Consider the following 15,554-nt stretch of genomic DNA (forward strand, 5'->3'; position numbering starts at 1 on the left):
CCAGTATTAGTTTTATTATTTTGATCAGCCCTAGATATTTCATTACAGATAAATACCCTACCTATAGTCTCCATTACATAAACGGATCCCATTTTACTGCCGTAAAACGCAGCAGAAGATAGTTTGAGCAATTACACAGGGTGAGGGACCGTCAACAAAGTACCCGCTCTGGGAAAATTGATTAAAAAAGAAAGAAATAATAATATTAACCAATAATGCATAATAATACTTTGCCTTTATTACAGTCAGAGGCATTTAAACATATATATATATATATATATATTTTAATTTTTTATCAAATTTTTTTGTATATAATTTAAAAAGAGAGAAGCCAATGAGAAGGCTGCCAAGGGACCATCTACATAGCGCGAGCTCTGGTAAAAAAGTGATTTTAAAAAATCAAAAACATCTCAAAAACAATAAAGACTATCAAATAATAACATTGGTATGGGCTGGTCATGAATACTCATCATTTTTGCAGTACAACAATTTATAAAGAAAGTCATTGTTTTTCATGTTTAGGAGTTTTAAATGGAGATTTGATCACATATTATCAACAATATTAATAAATATAATTAATACATAAAATATAATTTAATACAATTTAATAGGATACTAAATCCACAGCCTCCAAATTTTCTTACATGACTAATTTTACCTATTTTTGCAAGTTGATAGTTGCGCTTGTTCAAACTACTTTGAACAAAGTATTACAAGACAAAAGAAGGTGAATAAAATGAAAATAAGGAACAACTTTAATCGGTTTATTAAATTTGTTCATCTTTATAATGTGTTACAAAAGTACTGGATTAAGTATCAACAGGTTCTTCAAATCAAATGACTCCGAATCTGATGGAGGCAAAACAAAACCCTGTTCGGGACATCCCTAATTATTGGCACTTACTCAAAACACTGAGCGTATTAAAAAATCATGCTCATTTTATTGTTTTTCCTGTCAATGCTTACACAACTACAGTTATAAAAGCACTTTTTTGTCTTTCTCCTATTTTTAGATTTGGAGGACAACATGCAAGAGGTGGTGGGACACATCACAGAGGGCGTCTGCAGGCCGCTGAAGGTGGCCTGGAACACCAGTTTCAAACTCAATCAACAGCCTAATGTTGACTCCATCATTTGTTTTGTCATGGTGCGCTGATGTACTCACTTGTGCTGTTATTGATCTGCTCCTAAGGTGCGGATAGAGCAGGTTATTGTGGCCGAGCCTGGCGCCGTCTTGCTCTATAAGCTGTCCAACCTGCTTAAATTCTACCATCACACAATCAGGTAAATGAAGAATTTACTCATGTAAACCTGATCTCACTGTAAAGTTGTTCAAAGGTGTGATATTATCTTTGATTTTAGATGTAGTTTTGTATGTTTGATTGACAGATATTGGATTTTTGGAGGCTAGGTTGCATCAATTAATCATTTATCTTTTTTTGTGATGCTGTGCAGCTCTATTATTGGAACCAGTGTGGCCTCTCTGCTCATGACTATTGAGGAGATGCACCTTCTCAGCAAGAAGATGTTCTTCAACAGCCTCAGCCTTCATGCTAGCAGACTCATGGACAAGGTGCTGTGTGTGCAACAAGGGTGTCTTCAAAATAACATCTGCATGTGTAAAAAGAACAGAAGTAATTGCTAGGAAGACGACGCCCAGACGGCAGAGTGAAACACAAAGTTCCGTTTGCCTTGTTCTTTCATAAAAATGCTTAAGTGTTGCTTCCCGTGGACACATTGTTTACTTCAACTCTACGCCAAAACCCTCAAAGACAACAGGGCTATTTCTGAAACACTGGGGGTTGTAAACAGTTTCAGCCTCCTGGCCTCAGCAGTAGGATGACTTTTTTTTTTTTCTTTTGCCAAGAACCAGTATTCTCCTTACTCTTTAGTTAAATTGGCGCCCAAATATACCACAGCACGAGCGCCAGCCCCTTCACCTAACACGCTGGCTGTGTCCTGATCGATAGCAGTTACGAGAATTATCCCTGTAGGTTAGTCTTAATCAAATTGGAAGCCCTCCGGGTTTTGGTGTCAATTCCAGCTATTACCAGGAACACAGCCTTTTTCATAATTTGCTCTATTAGGTGGACAAAGGTGGCCTTGCTAAGTTCTACACCACGAGTCCAGAAGAAATCAGTACCCCTCTTCATCACAGGACCACTCGTGCTCACTGTAGCAGCTGTGTATTTGTTGGTCATGCAGCTCTTGTTTATTGCACCGCGTTCATGACACCCGTTAAAGTGGAACTCTGATCGTCTTTAGAGCTTTCGTAAAAGTGTTCCCAGTGATCTTTAAACTATAATTATGCTGTTTTTAGCCACAATCAAAAACCTGAGTCGTTTTCTTGGACATAGCTTCTGCAGAGTATTTTGTCTGGTCCTAATTTACAACAACTTCAATAAAGAAATAGTCAGACATGCTATTCTGTGCTTAATTTCCTTTTTATGTGTCCAACATCATCTGAGGAATGCCACAAGAACATGTTAAACACCAGAAAACACCACCTTTTTGAGTTGGTCTTTAAAGTGCAGCTTTAGGTGTTGGTAGTATTTCTCATATCTGTCTGCCTGAACAGGTGGAGCTCCCTCCTGCAGACCTTGGACCGACAGCATCCATCACTCAGACCCTCTCCCTCCTGAGGGAGGTGCTCACCTCCCACGACTCTTCTGTTGTTCCTCTGGACGCACGCCAGGCTGACTTTGCTCAGGTAAACACCCTATTTTAGCGAAATCAAGGTGAGCATATTCACAGCTAGATTGTGAATTGCTCAAGTTCAAATCTTTCAACAGTCTTATACATAACTAGGTTGAAATGAGTATAAAAGGTAGTAATTTCATATCTGGGTGAATGAATTAGGAATCAGAATGTCATGAAACAGCATTGAAACAGTTCTGTGGTTTTTAGGGTATTGACTTTAAATTCTGTGCATTTTAGTCTTCAATATTTCAGTCCCCCCCCATCTCTATATCTCATTTTGTGTCTCCCAGGTGCTCTCCTGCATCCTGGATCCCCTGCTGCAGCTGTGCACCGTGTCAGCCAGTAACCTGGGCACAGCTGACATGGCCTCTTATATGGTCAACTCCCTGTATGTGATGAAGACCACGCTGGCTCTCTTTGAGTTCACCGATAAGAGACTCGAGATGCTTGAGTTTCAGGTTCGCCACAATTTAAGGCTATTTTCAAACAGTGAATACATTATTTTTTGGATTTTTGTTCAATCAAGCTTGTTTTCAACTGTTGGGATTTCAACAATACTTTTAACTAAGGCAACATAAAATTGACGCTGTTGTCCTCTCCCGTTGTCTGTGAGCCCATTTTTAATAGAAAATAGTAAATAATTCTCGTCCCTTTCATTTAATCTTTTTTTCCCCAAAATATTTAATTTGAAGCTTCATAGAGTGTTTACGTATTGTTGCTCACATGCTCCATCCACGCCTGTATTTTTAGCACCTGCTTTGTAACTGAGCACGACAAGAGGTTCAGTAAAAGTTTTGTTATCCGTTTTTCCATTTACGATAAGCACCATTAGTCCACAATAGAGGCATGGACTTTATTTTGCGGCCCTCTCTCCAACATTTTCCAGATCGAGGCTCACCTTGATACCCTGATCAACGAGCAGGCCTCCTATGTGCTGACCAGAGCTGGACTCAGCTACATCTACAACTGCGTGCAGCAGCACAGCACCGAACAGGTCTCTCCTCGCATTCTCTCTTTTATTACCTTTTTCTTTTACTGTATCATTAATTCAGCCGCGTTAACTCATTTGCCAGTGTTTATAGGCCTTACTATTGCTATGGTTACCACATGACCTGTGTCTTTGTTGGAGGATAATAGCGTTTCTGTCAGATGTTCAGATAAGGAGGAGGGCTGAAGACGGATGGTGTCATTTTCCGTTAAAACGCCGCCGCCTCTTCGCGGGGCTCTCGTGCAGAAAAGAGAGCGGATGCCCTGCAGCACTTTGTCACTGAGCTGCCTGAAAGCCATGCTTGTGGTTTTAGCGTGCAAGGCTCGACTCTGGGTCATGTTGGGACACACCCCACCCCGGTGGCGGCGGCCGAGCACAAAGCTGGGTTACTGTCGTTCTGCACATTTCTTCTCTATGCGGGTGGCCCGTCGCAGGTTTCTCTTAACGCTTCTGCAGGCAGACACTGGAACTGAACTGAATAATGCTCCATTTATTTTTGCAGGAAGATTTATTGGAAAATAAAGTAAATGTCTAGCAAGTAAAATAAATTTTCCTGGTAGAGTCGTGTAAAACTGTTTCTGCAGGCAGAAAACCTTCTGGAACGGTTCTTAGTGCTAGATGATGCAGTGCTGATCATTATATGTAACAGCTTGAGCAAAATTTGTCTCTATAATAATCCTGTTTTTTTATTCAGTTTTTCAAAATAAAGGACATAAAAAAGGAATTGAGATTTTTCCTGCTCCTCCTAAAGCACACAGCCATCTCCGTTGTCTTAATCCCTCAGTTTGGTTGATTGCTCCCACACCAAGCTGCTCACCAGCTTCCTGCACTCCCATAACTGACATTCCCCACAGCTGCAGTCACCTGAGTGTTTTTACAGATGACAGCTCTGTACTTTTGAAAAACTCAACGCTTCTTTTGGACTTTTCCATATTTAAAACTTGATCCTGACCTATTACGAAGCTGATTTGATATAGTTTTATCAATATCCAATTTAATTTGATTCCAGATTGATCATGAATCCACTAAAAATCAGTTTTTCGGTGAAATGCATTTTCTAAAACCATTTTAATAAGGTTATAATAAACTATTTTCACCAATGTAAAGATTCAAGCTTAACAAGAGTTCTTTTAAACTTTAATTAGTAAAATGATAAGTTCTTACATTAAAAGCTAACAGTCATTTTTTTCCAAGGAAAAAAGGTAAAATAAATCTACAAGAAAATCTATTCAAGTGCAAATAAATTTGATTAGTTTTTAGAATTTTAACTGTTTTGTAGATTCAAGGTGAAGGTATAAGGTTAGAGGCGGAGCTACAGAGTCATTTTGGGTCAATATTAGTATAATTATTAATAAAGATTCAGAATTCCTTAATACATGCTTCTTTAAGCATTACAAAAATAAAAAAAAATCCAATCTCTTAATATTTTAAGATCTTTCCATAATTTCAGGACATTTTTTTCAGTTTTTGCTACTGCTTTACATTCCTAGTAGCACCTCAGTTAATAGTACTGTTTTTTTAATATTAATAACAAAATAAAGCAGTTTGGAAATCTCTGGCCGTATAACTTTCCTTATCCACCGTTCCCCTTTTTCCTGAACACCTCATTTCTCTTTAAGCTTGGCTCTCAGCTGGAAGAACCCGTCCTTGCTCCTCACCCTGCAGGCTCTCGTCATTTTCTTCTTGTTCTGCAGCTTTTACAGTTCTCCCAGTGTGCTGCTGGGGAAGCACCTCCATGTCCTGGAGGCGAGGAGGCTGTAATTCTCACAGTTTATGTCTTCTGTCACGCTCGGCTACGGCAATGATCAAATTCTGGGTCACACAAAGAACGTTCCAGTCTTAAAACACTGTCACACTGTCTTTAGACTCTTGTGACCACCTCTTCCCTGTTTTTGTTCCACTGAACAATGATCAAATCAAACTTTATTTACAAAGCATTTTTCACACAAGCACAGCATAAAGGACCTTACAAAGTACATTTCAAAGTGTAAAAAACCTCAAGCAAAAAATAAAAATACACAAAAACGTCTAACTAGAGACATCGATCTATATATATTTTCACCCTCACTTCCATCCAACGCCGCAACACAAACAAAACCCTTGTCTCTGTATATGTTTAAAAAAATATAAATGAAGGCAGAATAAACAAAGCAATAAACAAAAATAATTGAAATAAACATCGGTTCTGCAAAAGGTTTTTGAATAACATTGTAGGTTGCCGTCCTGAAACCAGTACTTTTACTCGTTTAAAAATACAACTAAGTTTGCATTATTGCTGATAAAACTGACCAGTCTTTCCCACAACTTTAATTAGAAAAGGTGTTTTTTTGTGTGCATTTAAACAATTTCAAGAATGAAATGGTGTTTTATAAAAAAAAATTAAAACCTCTTTAACTTTAAAAAAAAAATTTTTGTGTTGACAAATTTTGGTGTTTGTAAAAGGGAAAAGTGGTGTTACATCAAGTGATAAAATACAGAATAAACATCGATATACTGTAGGGAGCCTCACTTGTTTTTAAAAATGAAAACATGAGTTTACTTGGTGGAACTTAAGAATCCTGTTAAAGAAATAAATCCATGGGGAAAAAATACAAAACTGAAGCATCATGAAGAGGTGAACAGGAATTACGTGCTTTTCTGGCCAAAGATGTGACAGTAAAACATCAAACAAACATTGGGGTATTAAAGGAACACTTTTTAAAAAAAATTTTGGGACAAATGTTTTACTGTCAGCTAAAGGAAGAGGAAAGAGGACATTCACTAACTTTACAGTCATTCCACAGCTGAACAATTATACTTTGTCTTTTTACCCATAAGCCTAAAAACACATTTCACATCTTGCATCTGTGTCTTCATGATCCTGTTTTTTTGGGAGTTTCTCCCATTGACGGTATCTGAGAACTGGACTGACTGATTGTGATGTCACCAATAGAAAACTCCTTACTTCCAGCTCCAACCAAGTGATTCAGTCGGCATTTTTTCCGCGGTACGGACGCTGCCATCTTGGTGCCAGGCGACAACAGTCAGCCATAATTGGTCCAAGTAGGTCTGAGTCAACGTTTCTATGCCAACCACTCTCGCCAATCTGGAGTGAGCTTGTTGGAAGTCCACACCCCTACCACTTGAAAATCGGCTTGGTACAATCTGTCAATCAAATGTTTCTAGGGTTGACCGTGGGGCCAGCAGACAACACATACTCTTTTTGAGGCATCTGATTGGCCAGTTTATAACTTGAATTTCATGAAAGATTAGGATTAGCAATATGTCGCAAAGAGCATGGTTAAAAAGGTGTCAGAGCAAGAATGGTTATTCTGACAAATAAATTGAGTAATAGATGTTTATTTCTTTATAGAAGTCTATGGAATTTTGCTTCTTGGAGACGGCGGGTACTTCCTGTCACTCAGACCAGTCCTCATAAATGGTCAATGGTTTTTCATCAAGATCTTTCAAAGAATTTCCCTCCCCTTCAGTCCCAGTTTTGCTCCTTTTAAGTGTACTCTTCAACTTGTTAGGGATTCAGATTCTAACTCCAAGGCATTTCTTTGGTTTTTAAAAGTTTACGCAACGTTCTTGCATGCAACCGCTGTTCCCGTTGGCATGGTTACTCATCACAATAGATCAACCCTCAAAAACTGTAAGGAGCATCCCTGAAGCAGCACAGCACCCAAGTCCGCCACCCTCCTGATTACAGACGTAAACAAAATGCACCCAAAGATTAGAGTGAAACATTCATCTCAGTTTGAAATGTGTTATTGCTATTTAAGTAAGGTCTGTTGTCATAATTCTCTGTTATGTATGTGATTAAATAGGCTGGAAACACAAACAGATTGGCCTCCTCGCAGGTCTTGTTGCTCGTAGATGAGAGAGTGAATCATGGCCTGCTTGTTACGGCGCCCATAATCCTATAAAACTACTCTAGGTGCAGCTCCAATGCTCTGAACCTTGCACTTTCTTCTATTTGCTGTTTTTAACACTAGCAATTTAGGCATTAAAGCTTGACTTAATGTTACCATTTTGGATATTCAGTGACGGCTAATTGCCTTAAATGTACCTGCCGTTGTGTACACACAGTTAGACGTGTATTTACTCTGTCTAGTTGACATCAGGATTTTGAGAAGACTTTCCTTTTTTTTTTAGCTCACATGAAACCACACGAGTCTAGTAGTCCTAACAATAGTTATTGTGGACCACAGCAGACCTGGACTGCAAGGACCAGATTGTTTTCTCAATTCTTCTTTCTTACTGCGCCTTTTTCCCCCCCACACACATTCCTAAAAACTCACTAGAGTTTGCATCCACCTAGTACCCGGTGAAAATGAATTATTGGCTTTGTGACTTTCAAAAAATATATAATCACAGTGGCTCAAACCGTCGAAAAAATCCATCTTATGGCGCCCAAAAACATATTTCAAAAATCCACTAACAAAACACACTTCCAAGGGAAGTTTTAAAATTATCATGGGATGGTCATAGGACTCACAGCTTGACGGCCACTTTGTGGCAAAGTGTGAAATTTGGCGATTTTTTTTACATTTTCAAACAATATTGGAAAAGGAAACTTTTCTTCAAGTGATTTTCATGAAATTTCACACAGCCGCCACAAATTGAAACCCCTCTTCAGGATTTTGATCCATCAGCTTCTAACTCCTCAAGCCTCATTGGGAAGCTACTTTGGAAAAACATTTTGGTTTTAGAAGTTGTAGACTTTGTATGGCCAGGGCATGGCAGCCGCTAAGCCAGTGAAGGTGGGTCAAAGGGGGGCGGTGAAGGCCGGGGGCGGGTAGCAACACCGCTACCGGCTTTCATTTTTTTTTAGCGTTTTTACATTTTAAAGTACGGAAAAACCCAGTCATATGAAAGAGTGTCGTATTTTGTTTGAAAGCTACACATTTTTGAAGCACAAAAGAGCTCCTGTCTGATTTTTTTTCCCATCTTCTGCATTGTTGCCACTTCGGCTCCAGCTTTGAGTTTAAGCTGATTTCTTTCTCTGCACAGGGTCCTCTGTCCCTCCTCCCAAGTATGGATGGTTCCTCTGTGAAAGCAGCCATGGTGAGTTGCTCTCCACGGGGAGAATTACCTGCAGGAGCCTAATATTGAAAGTCTCACCTGAATCCCTCTAAAACAGCTCCAGTTTGATCGGTACTTGTCATCGCCCGACTCTCTGGTGATGCCGCAGCTCAACTTCCTGCTGAGTGCAGCCATCAAGTGAGTCTCCCTTTGTTGACTTTGGGTAAATAAGCAAAAGCATGCAGGCAACATTAAGGTTTATTTATGCTTTATCACATAGATAGGAGCTTAGGAACTGCGTGTTCACGGGGATTAGAACAGAAGGGGCGTGCAGATAGCATTTGTGGTTAAAAATAATTAGTTTTAAAGATGCATCATTTTTGTATTCTGAGCAAGGCAGCGAATGCACGGTGAGTTTGAATCCTAATTTGCTACATCCACCAACACTTTGAGGGAACGGTCTGTCTGGATTTGTCCTTCTGGTCGGAAAATGTACATGCTTTTAGCTCAGTGCAGCTGCCGGGCTCTTTCTGTGAGCTGCGCTCGCAGGGAAGAGTGGTGGGCTTGAGGAGCACTCTGTGCCTCAGGTTAATGTTCTCTATTAATGGACATGGTTGCGCTGATGGGTAGGATGCCATTAATTAGCTTCTGGTCCATTTCTCGCTCACACATGCAGCCTGAAATCAATCGTATTCTCCCCCCGCTATCTCTCACATCTACTTGTTTGCTGAGATAAAACAGTCTAAAAATAAAATAAAATACAGCGCTGACAAAATCCTGAAAGGCAATTTTTATCCCCCCATCGTTTCACATTTCCTGTCGGTGAAGGTGGCGTGGGCCAAGGTGTGTCCTGCTCTCTGTGGGCCAATTAAAAATATGGATCCTCAAGAGCCTGAGAGGGATGCAACAGAGGAGCTCCCACTGTGTCCTCGAGTCGCTGGGCTCTCCAGTCCAAGTCCCTGCTTTATATCTGGAACCACGGGCTAAATCTGCGTCCGGCTTTCTGGGACTGCTAGCAAAATTACAACTAGATGCACAAATCCAATTTATATTCTAAATAATTTTGCTTTTGAAATGTTCACAACGCTGTAAATGGACAGATAAGAACTAAATGTAAAAAGAAAATAACCTTGCGCATTACTTTAGTTGTTAAAAATATGCTTTCTTTATTCTTTTTCATTTTTTAAAGAAATTTAGTGGTTTTTTTGCACGGTTTTAAGGGTCAATTTTTTTGATTTGATCTGGAATTCTGTAAAGTGAAATAAAAGCAAAATGACCTGACAGTTTTATATTCCTCTTTTGCTGTGTCACTCCACTTTAGCACTTTATTGCTGTGAATCTATAGGTGGCAGTGTGCACCACACTCTGTCACCCACCGTTTTGCCAAATAGGTGCCCAAAAAAAGGTATATTCTCACTCATGCTGGCTGGGCCCATTATCAATGACTGATTCAATCATAAGCTATGCTTCTGCTTTGTTTGAAGAGCACACCTCATTGAAAGTCTCGCCCGTTCTTGCAGGGAGCAGATTTTCCGACAGTCGACAGAGCTGGTGTGCAGAGCGTACGCGGAGGTCTACTCGGCTCTGAATAACCCAAACAACGGCTACAAAGATCCAGAGACCCTGCTGCCCAGAACTCCTCAGCAGGTTCAGACTTTGCTCTCCTGAAGCTCATTGGTGTGACTTGTTGATCCGAAAGGCGGCTGGCTGGCGGGCGGCGTGCAGGCGGGCGGAGCAGCAGAGGACAGCCTTACATGCTCTTTAAACAAGTTGTTTAGAGAGCATGTAAGTGGTGCAGCTTAAAACCACAAATGTATATAGAAGTATAGGTGGGTCAGTGGCCTGAGACATATATGTATGTATATGAAGTCTATGGTAAAACACTATGAAATTTATGTGACACTTTGACTGGTGCAGTTTGTTTTATTTGTTCAAATTTGTAAAAACAAAAGCAAATATGCATTATATAAAAGCTAAGAAACAACAATCCTGAGGCTTTTCTTTCTTTGCACAGAGAAGTGGTCAAGAAAATGTTCATTTTATGATTAAATGTTTTGACTTCAATGTATAAAGATGAAAAAAACTATTTTTTTCCAATGCGCGCTGTGGCCGGAGATGTTAAAATAAGACTTTAATGAGCCCGGATTTAGTTGTTTGGCCATTTTAAACTCATTGATGTGTGACAACAGAGGGTAATGTTTGTCCACAAATGTCTGCTTTTGGCACTTGTGACATGTAACTTGATATCGCTGCAAATCTGGCTCTACCCTGCCAACGTAATCCCCAGAGAAACACCAGTAAACAGTTAAGATAAGTGAATATTGATCCGCTCTGTTGTTTTGGGCTGTGCTCTGAGAGGTGGCGTTTCATTTCTGCTATCTGACATCAAGGTTCATGGCAGCTGGCCCGATCTTGGCAGCACAGCCTGCACTGAGTCCCAGGATTTCCCCAGCTAAACCGGATGTTACTCGGATATCGCTGGCCGGGACACTCAGTACTGGGAATAAATGGAATACCACAAAGTTCGGCATCTGGACGGTGTTGTAAAACCCTTTAAATAGACAGACTCTTTTTTTTTCTTTTTTTGGGTTGCGTCTGTGGCTGAACACAAGCTGAGACCTAAAGTGTTTTTACTCCGCTGTCTACGATAACAGCACATTTTATGTAAATGGACACACAGGGCGCCCACCTCCGCTCACTCAGTCGCGTGTGAATGAATACATGTGGGTTTGCACAGATCAGCAGGCATGAGCTCTGTTCTCCTGCTGACTGTATTAACGAGCTGGCAGATGTGAGAGGTGATGGAGTCACCACTTAGACGCCAGGTAGTAGTGAGCACAGTGGCGAACATTCATCCCATCATCTGCTTCATAGGACAGCGGTTACCAGGCTATTACCTGCTGGAGCATGTGTCTGACAGTAATCTGGGTTAAAGGATAATACTGGCGTTATTGAGTTACTTTTTTTCCTTACTCTCCAGGGAGTGGCAATAACTGTCAAACCTCCTTTAGCTTGACTCTCCCCGTTACCTCGGGAGAACCTTTGAACGGAAAAAGAACCAAAGCAGAACTCCTTATGCTGCTCTGCTGAGTCCAGAAGTTTTTGGTTTTTTTTCCTCTTTTGGAGATGAGTCATCATCTCAGAAAATGGTTTAGTAACTAGGAGGAGTATGACTTTTGTGTCTCAGCACAGTGAAGGTGTTTGGCACTGAAAAGAACATTATATGAGTTTCATCCAGTGACTGACAGTAAATGTGGCCCAAAAATTATACAATTTAAAAAAAGGTTTTATTGGGACATAAAGATTAGTGAGGTTTTAAATTCACAATAATGACAAAAAAATAGTTTCTTTAGAACACAACGATTCTGAAGTGTACTGTTTCATATAAAAATGTTTAGAAATCATTCGTTTTTTATAGTTTTGTCAACAAAAATTTTTTTTTTCCTTTCATTTTTCCATCCAAGGAAAAAAACTGTCATCTGCATAGCTGTAGAGAAGGGTTTCACTTTTATTGCAATTCTTTGAAGCTTACATGGAGCGCCACAACCAAGTGGCGGGAATAATATCCAGGAACATGTGTGCAGAATATTGACTGGAAACCCCAAGGTCAAAACGGGAAACACCTCCGAAGGTGGTAGAGAATGAGAGGGCAAAGATCCTGTGGGACTTCCAGATCCAGACTGATAGGATGGTAATGGCGAACCAACCAGACATTGTAGTGGTGGATAAAGAACAGAGGAAAGCCGTTGTGGTGGATGTGGCAGTGCCAAGCGACGGAAACGTCAAGAAGGAACATGAAAAACTGGAGAAATACTGAGGGACTCTGAGAAGAGCTGGAGAAAGCCTGGAAAGTGAAGGTGACAGTGGTGCCTGTGGTAATTGGAGCACTCGGGGCAGTAACCCCCAAGCTGGAGGAGTGGCTACAACAGATACCTGGAAAGACCTCAGACCTCTCAGTCCAGAAAAGCGCAGTGCTAGGAATTTAAGATACTGTAGATAGATAGATAGATAGATAGATAGATAGATAGATAGATAGATAGATAGATAGATAGATAGATAGATAGATAGATAGATAGATAGATAGATAGATAGATAGATAGATAGATAGATAGATACCACCCGCCAAGAGGGAGAGGGGCATTTTGTAAGTATACGCCGTTTAATGATAAAGTTTTTTCTCCTGGTTATTCAAACCACATGACTCACATAGTAATCAACTTTAAACTAAACCCAAAACAAAACAATGAAACCCCATCACAGCCTCCACTTTCCAGATTCATAACCTGCTGTTCTAGAGAAAGTTATTAAAAAGCCCAATTACGAAATATTGGACTCTGTGACACTAAACTTCCAAAGCAGTACACAGCGTTAATGTGTTATCTGTTGGGATGATGTCCTGCGTTTCACAAAATGTTCCGTACTTGCAGACTTGGAGCTGCTGCCTCATTGCCTCGTTCTTTGAACAGCACCTCCAAGTACGAGGGTAACCCAAAATCGAGTTCATCAATCCTTACAAGTAACACAGGCTTACTCAATGCTTGGAAAGTGCTTTGTGCCTGGATTTCATCACGCCAGCCTCCGTCTTGATCAGAGTTTTATCTTCATTATTGCTCGTGTGGCTCATTAGGCCTATTACAAATAAATCTGTTGGGTTTTTTTTCCATCGTAGGATATGGTCACTCATCTCATTATGAAGCTGCTTCGTAATCATCAGTTCCTCTCACTTCTGTGTCCACATCGCTACTATCTTGAGAGGTTACTTTATGTCAGTGTACAGAGGCCATTATGTAATTTCTCTATTAGCATGAGAAGGACAGCACTGTGAAGTACTGACCTGGAACTGGAGAACTCTGTAATTAATTTTTTTTTTTTCATCTTTTCCCACTGCCCCAATCACCGCTTCATTGAGTCCGCTACACTCCACACAGCTCCTGAGATTTCCGAGCCGCCTGTAAAGTCAGCCGCAGTTCTGAATGTTCCTCCATCTGGCATTGCTGTGCACAGGCCTCCTCCCTGCCTGACCAGATGCATGTCCAGGTGGCCTGATAAACAAACCATATCGGCGCCGCTGACGGCTCAGTCCTTGGATAGTTGTGGGATGAGAGGAGAGCTCGGGGCTGACTGGCTCGTTCCATCTCCAGATCAGCCAATGGTAGAGCTGCTGTGCCCTCGCACTGCCAGAAAATGGCTGGACCCTCCCCAATGGCGCCTCAGAAATGCTTGTACAGTATTACGTGTGCAATTTTTCATTGTGTAAGCTACCCTCCCCAGCAGAAACATGTTTGCTCTTGCTGGGATGAACACTTTGTACCTCGTGCTGCTGGACTCAGCCTATCCTGTGCAGAGATCTCACTAATGGCCACATCTCACCCGTGTTGTTCAGAATACTTTGTTACAGGTGGATCTACTGACGGTTTGGTGCTCTTTTTTTTTTTTTTTTTTAAAGGTTAACTGTTACACAAACCTGCCAGACAGACAAACACATGTATTCACACTCACAGAACAAGAACATAAAACAAATTTACTGTGACTAATGCCTCTGTGAGTAATCTATCGTGATGCCCATCATTACTCACCCAGAGAGCAGTGTCTTGGCTCTGATTGACCCGTGTGCGCGGTGGCCTTCTTCTTCAAAGCGCCGTCCCGTGATTCCCCGTCCTCAGACAGAGACACTGGCCCGAGCTGTTTGTCTTCATGAAGGCAGCGGTCATATGAACGGGGGCGGATGATGTCACTGGGGTCACGGATGCAGACTCGATCACCCCACTTCAGTGTGTGTCCTGCTCAGGGACGGTAAACAAATAAGTCCGTGAGCAGCGTCATCGGCGTGTACATTGAGAAGTAAGGTTACACAGGAGGAGCTAGACCCCACCCACCTCCATCTTTTTTTGCCCACCTGCCTTTTCTCTCGAAGGTTATTAAAGGTCAATAAAGCCCCCAATAAGCAAAAAAAAGGACCACTCCAATTGTACCATTTCTGATGTGATGTGCTTTAGGAAAAAAAAAAAGTAATTGCAGAAAGTCTGAAGATTGAAGAGTCCTTTTACTCAAAGCTTTTATTTATTTATTTAATTCTGAAGCACATCAGTTAGCTCTGAGCTTGGCTTCAATGTCCAAAGCGCCCTCTGAACAAGTATGTCACTTTTTCACATTTCATTAACTTCCACTGTTCAAAACTGATTAAAAATAGCAGTAAAGAGCCTGGTCGTCAGGCCCACCGCCCCCTGGCCCTGCCTGGGGCCTCCGCTGGTCGAATGCGGCCGCCTTCCCACTCGGGCGGTCAGTTTCTGCCGCTTCCCCCCTCTTGACCTCAGTGGGGCTGGCGGGGAAGTTGCACGGATGCGCTGTGTGGGCCTGTCACTGGGGTTGGGGGCTCAGGACTCCCGGGCGGTGGCGTGCCTCTCGTCTGGGCGCCGGCGTAGGTCTCGAGCAGTCGGGGCATTGGGTTTAGGCCCGGTGCGCCTTGGGGTGGGGCGGGCCCCTGCCGGGGCCGGGGCTCCTCTGCGTGTTCTCTGTTCCACCTACTCCTTTTTCTTTTTCTTTTTCTACACCCCTCTTCATGAATATCGGTAATGTGGATATAGCGGATATTGTGTGTACCTGTGCAGTAATTGTGGGAGATAAATCTTTAATCATTAATGCATGGTTATACTTCAAACCCTTTTTGTTTGTTTGTTCTGTTGCTGTGTGAACTAAATTATGTAATTTAATTTACACACTTTTATAACTTTGTGACATCGACTACCCCCTCTCTAACCCCTTATCCCCCATCTCTGACATCCCACTCTGTTTCTTTCTCTCCTCTTTTGTTTCATTTTTTCCGTCCGGTCCAACAAGGTATGCATGCAAATATAATTTT

At 41.3% G+C, this 15,554-nt stretch overlaps 1 protein-coding gene and 1 long non-coding RNA gene across 2 annotated transcripts in view; one reads left to right on the forward strand and one right to left on the reverse strand.

Annotated features, from left to right (window-relative positions):
• Nucleotides 1-11,014, forward strand: part of cog6 (component of oligomeric golgi complex 6) — a 34,939-nt gene extending 23,925 nt beyond the window's left edge. The window contains exons 11-19 of the mRNA XM_004075290.4: nucleotides 1,014-1,078; nucleotides 1,193-1,284; nucleotides 1,456-1,573; nucleotides 2,579-2,710; nucleotides 2,991-3,158; nucleotides 3,587-3,694; nucleotides 8,684-8,737; nucleotides 8,814-8,893; nucleotides 10,216-11,014. Coding sequence (XP_004075338.1) covers nucleotides 1,014-1,078; nucleotides 1,193-1,284; nucleotides 1,456-1,573; nucleotides 2,579-2,710; nucleotides 2,991-3,158; nucleotides 3,587-3,694; nucleotides 8,684-8,737; nucleotides 8,814-8,893; nucleotides 10,216-10,363 — 965 coding nt within the window. The 3' untranslated portion in view covers nucleotides 10,364-11,014. The remainder of the gene's footprint in view (nucleotides 1-1,013; nucleotides 1,079-1,192; nucleotides 1,285-1,455; nucleotides 1,574-2,578; nucleotides 2,711-2,990; nucleotides 3,159-3,586; nucleotides 3,695-8,683; nucleotides 8,738-8,813; nucleotides 8,894-10,215) is intronic.
• Nucleotides 7,957-14,692, reverse strand: LOC110016189. The gene is made up of 3 exons (XR_002291481.2): nucleotides 14,272-14,692; nucleotides 8,795-8,912; nucleotides 7,957-8,720 (listed from the first exon to the last, which is right to left on the reverse strand). It is a non-coding gene; the product is annotated as an uncharacterized LOC110016189 (long non-coding RNA).
• Between the last annotated feature and the right edge of the window lie 862 nt (nucleotides 14,693-15,554).

Source organism: Oryzias latipes, chromosome 13 (genome assembly GCF_002234675.1).
Source record: "Oryzias latipes chromosome 13, ASM223467v1".
Lineage (NCBI taxonomy): Eukaryota > Metazoa > Chordata > Actinopteri > Beloniformes > Adrianichthyidae > Oryzias > Oryzias latipes.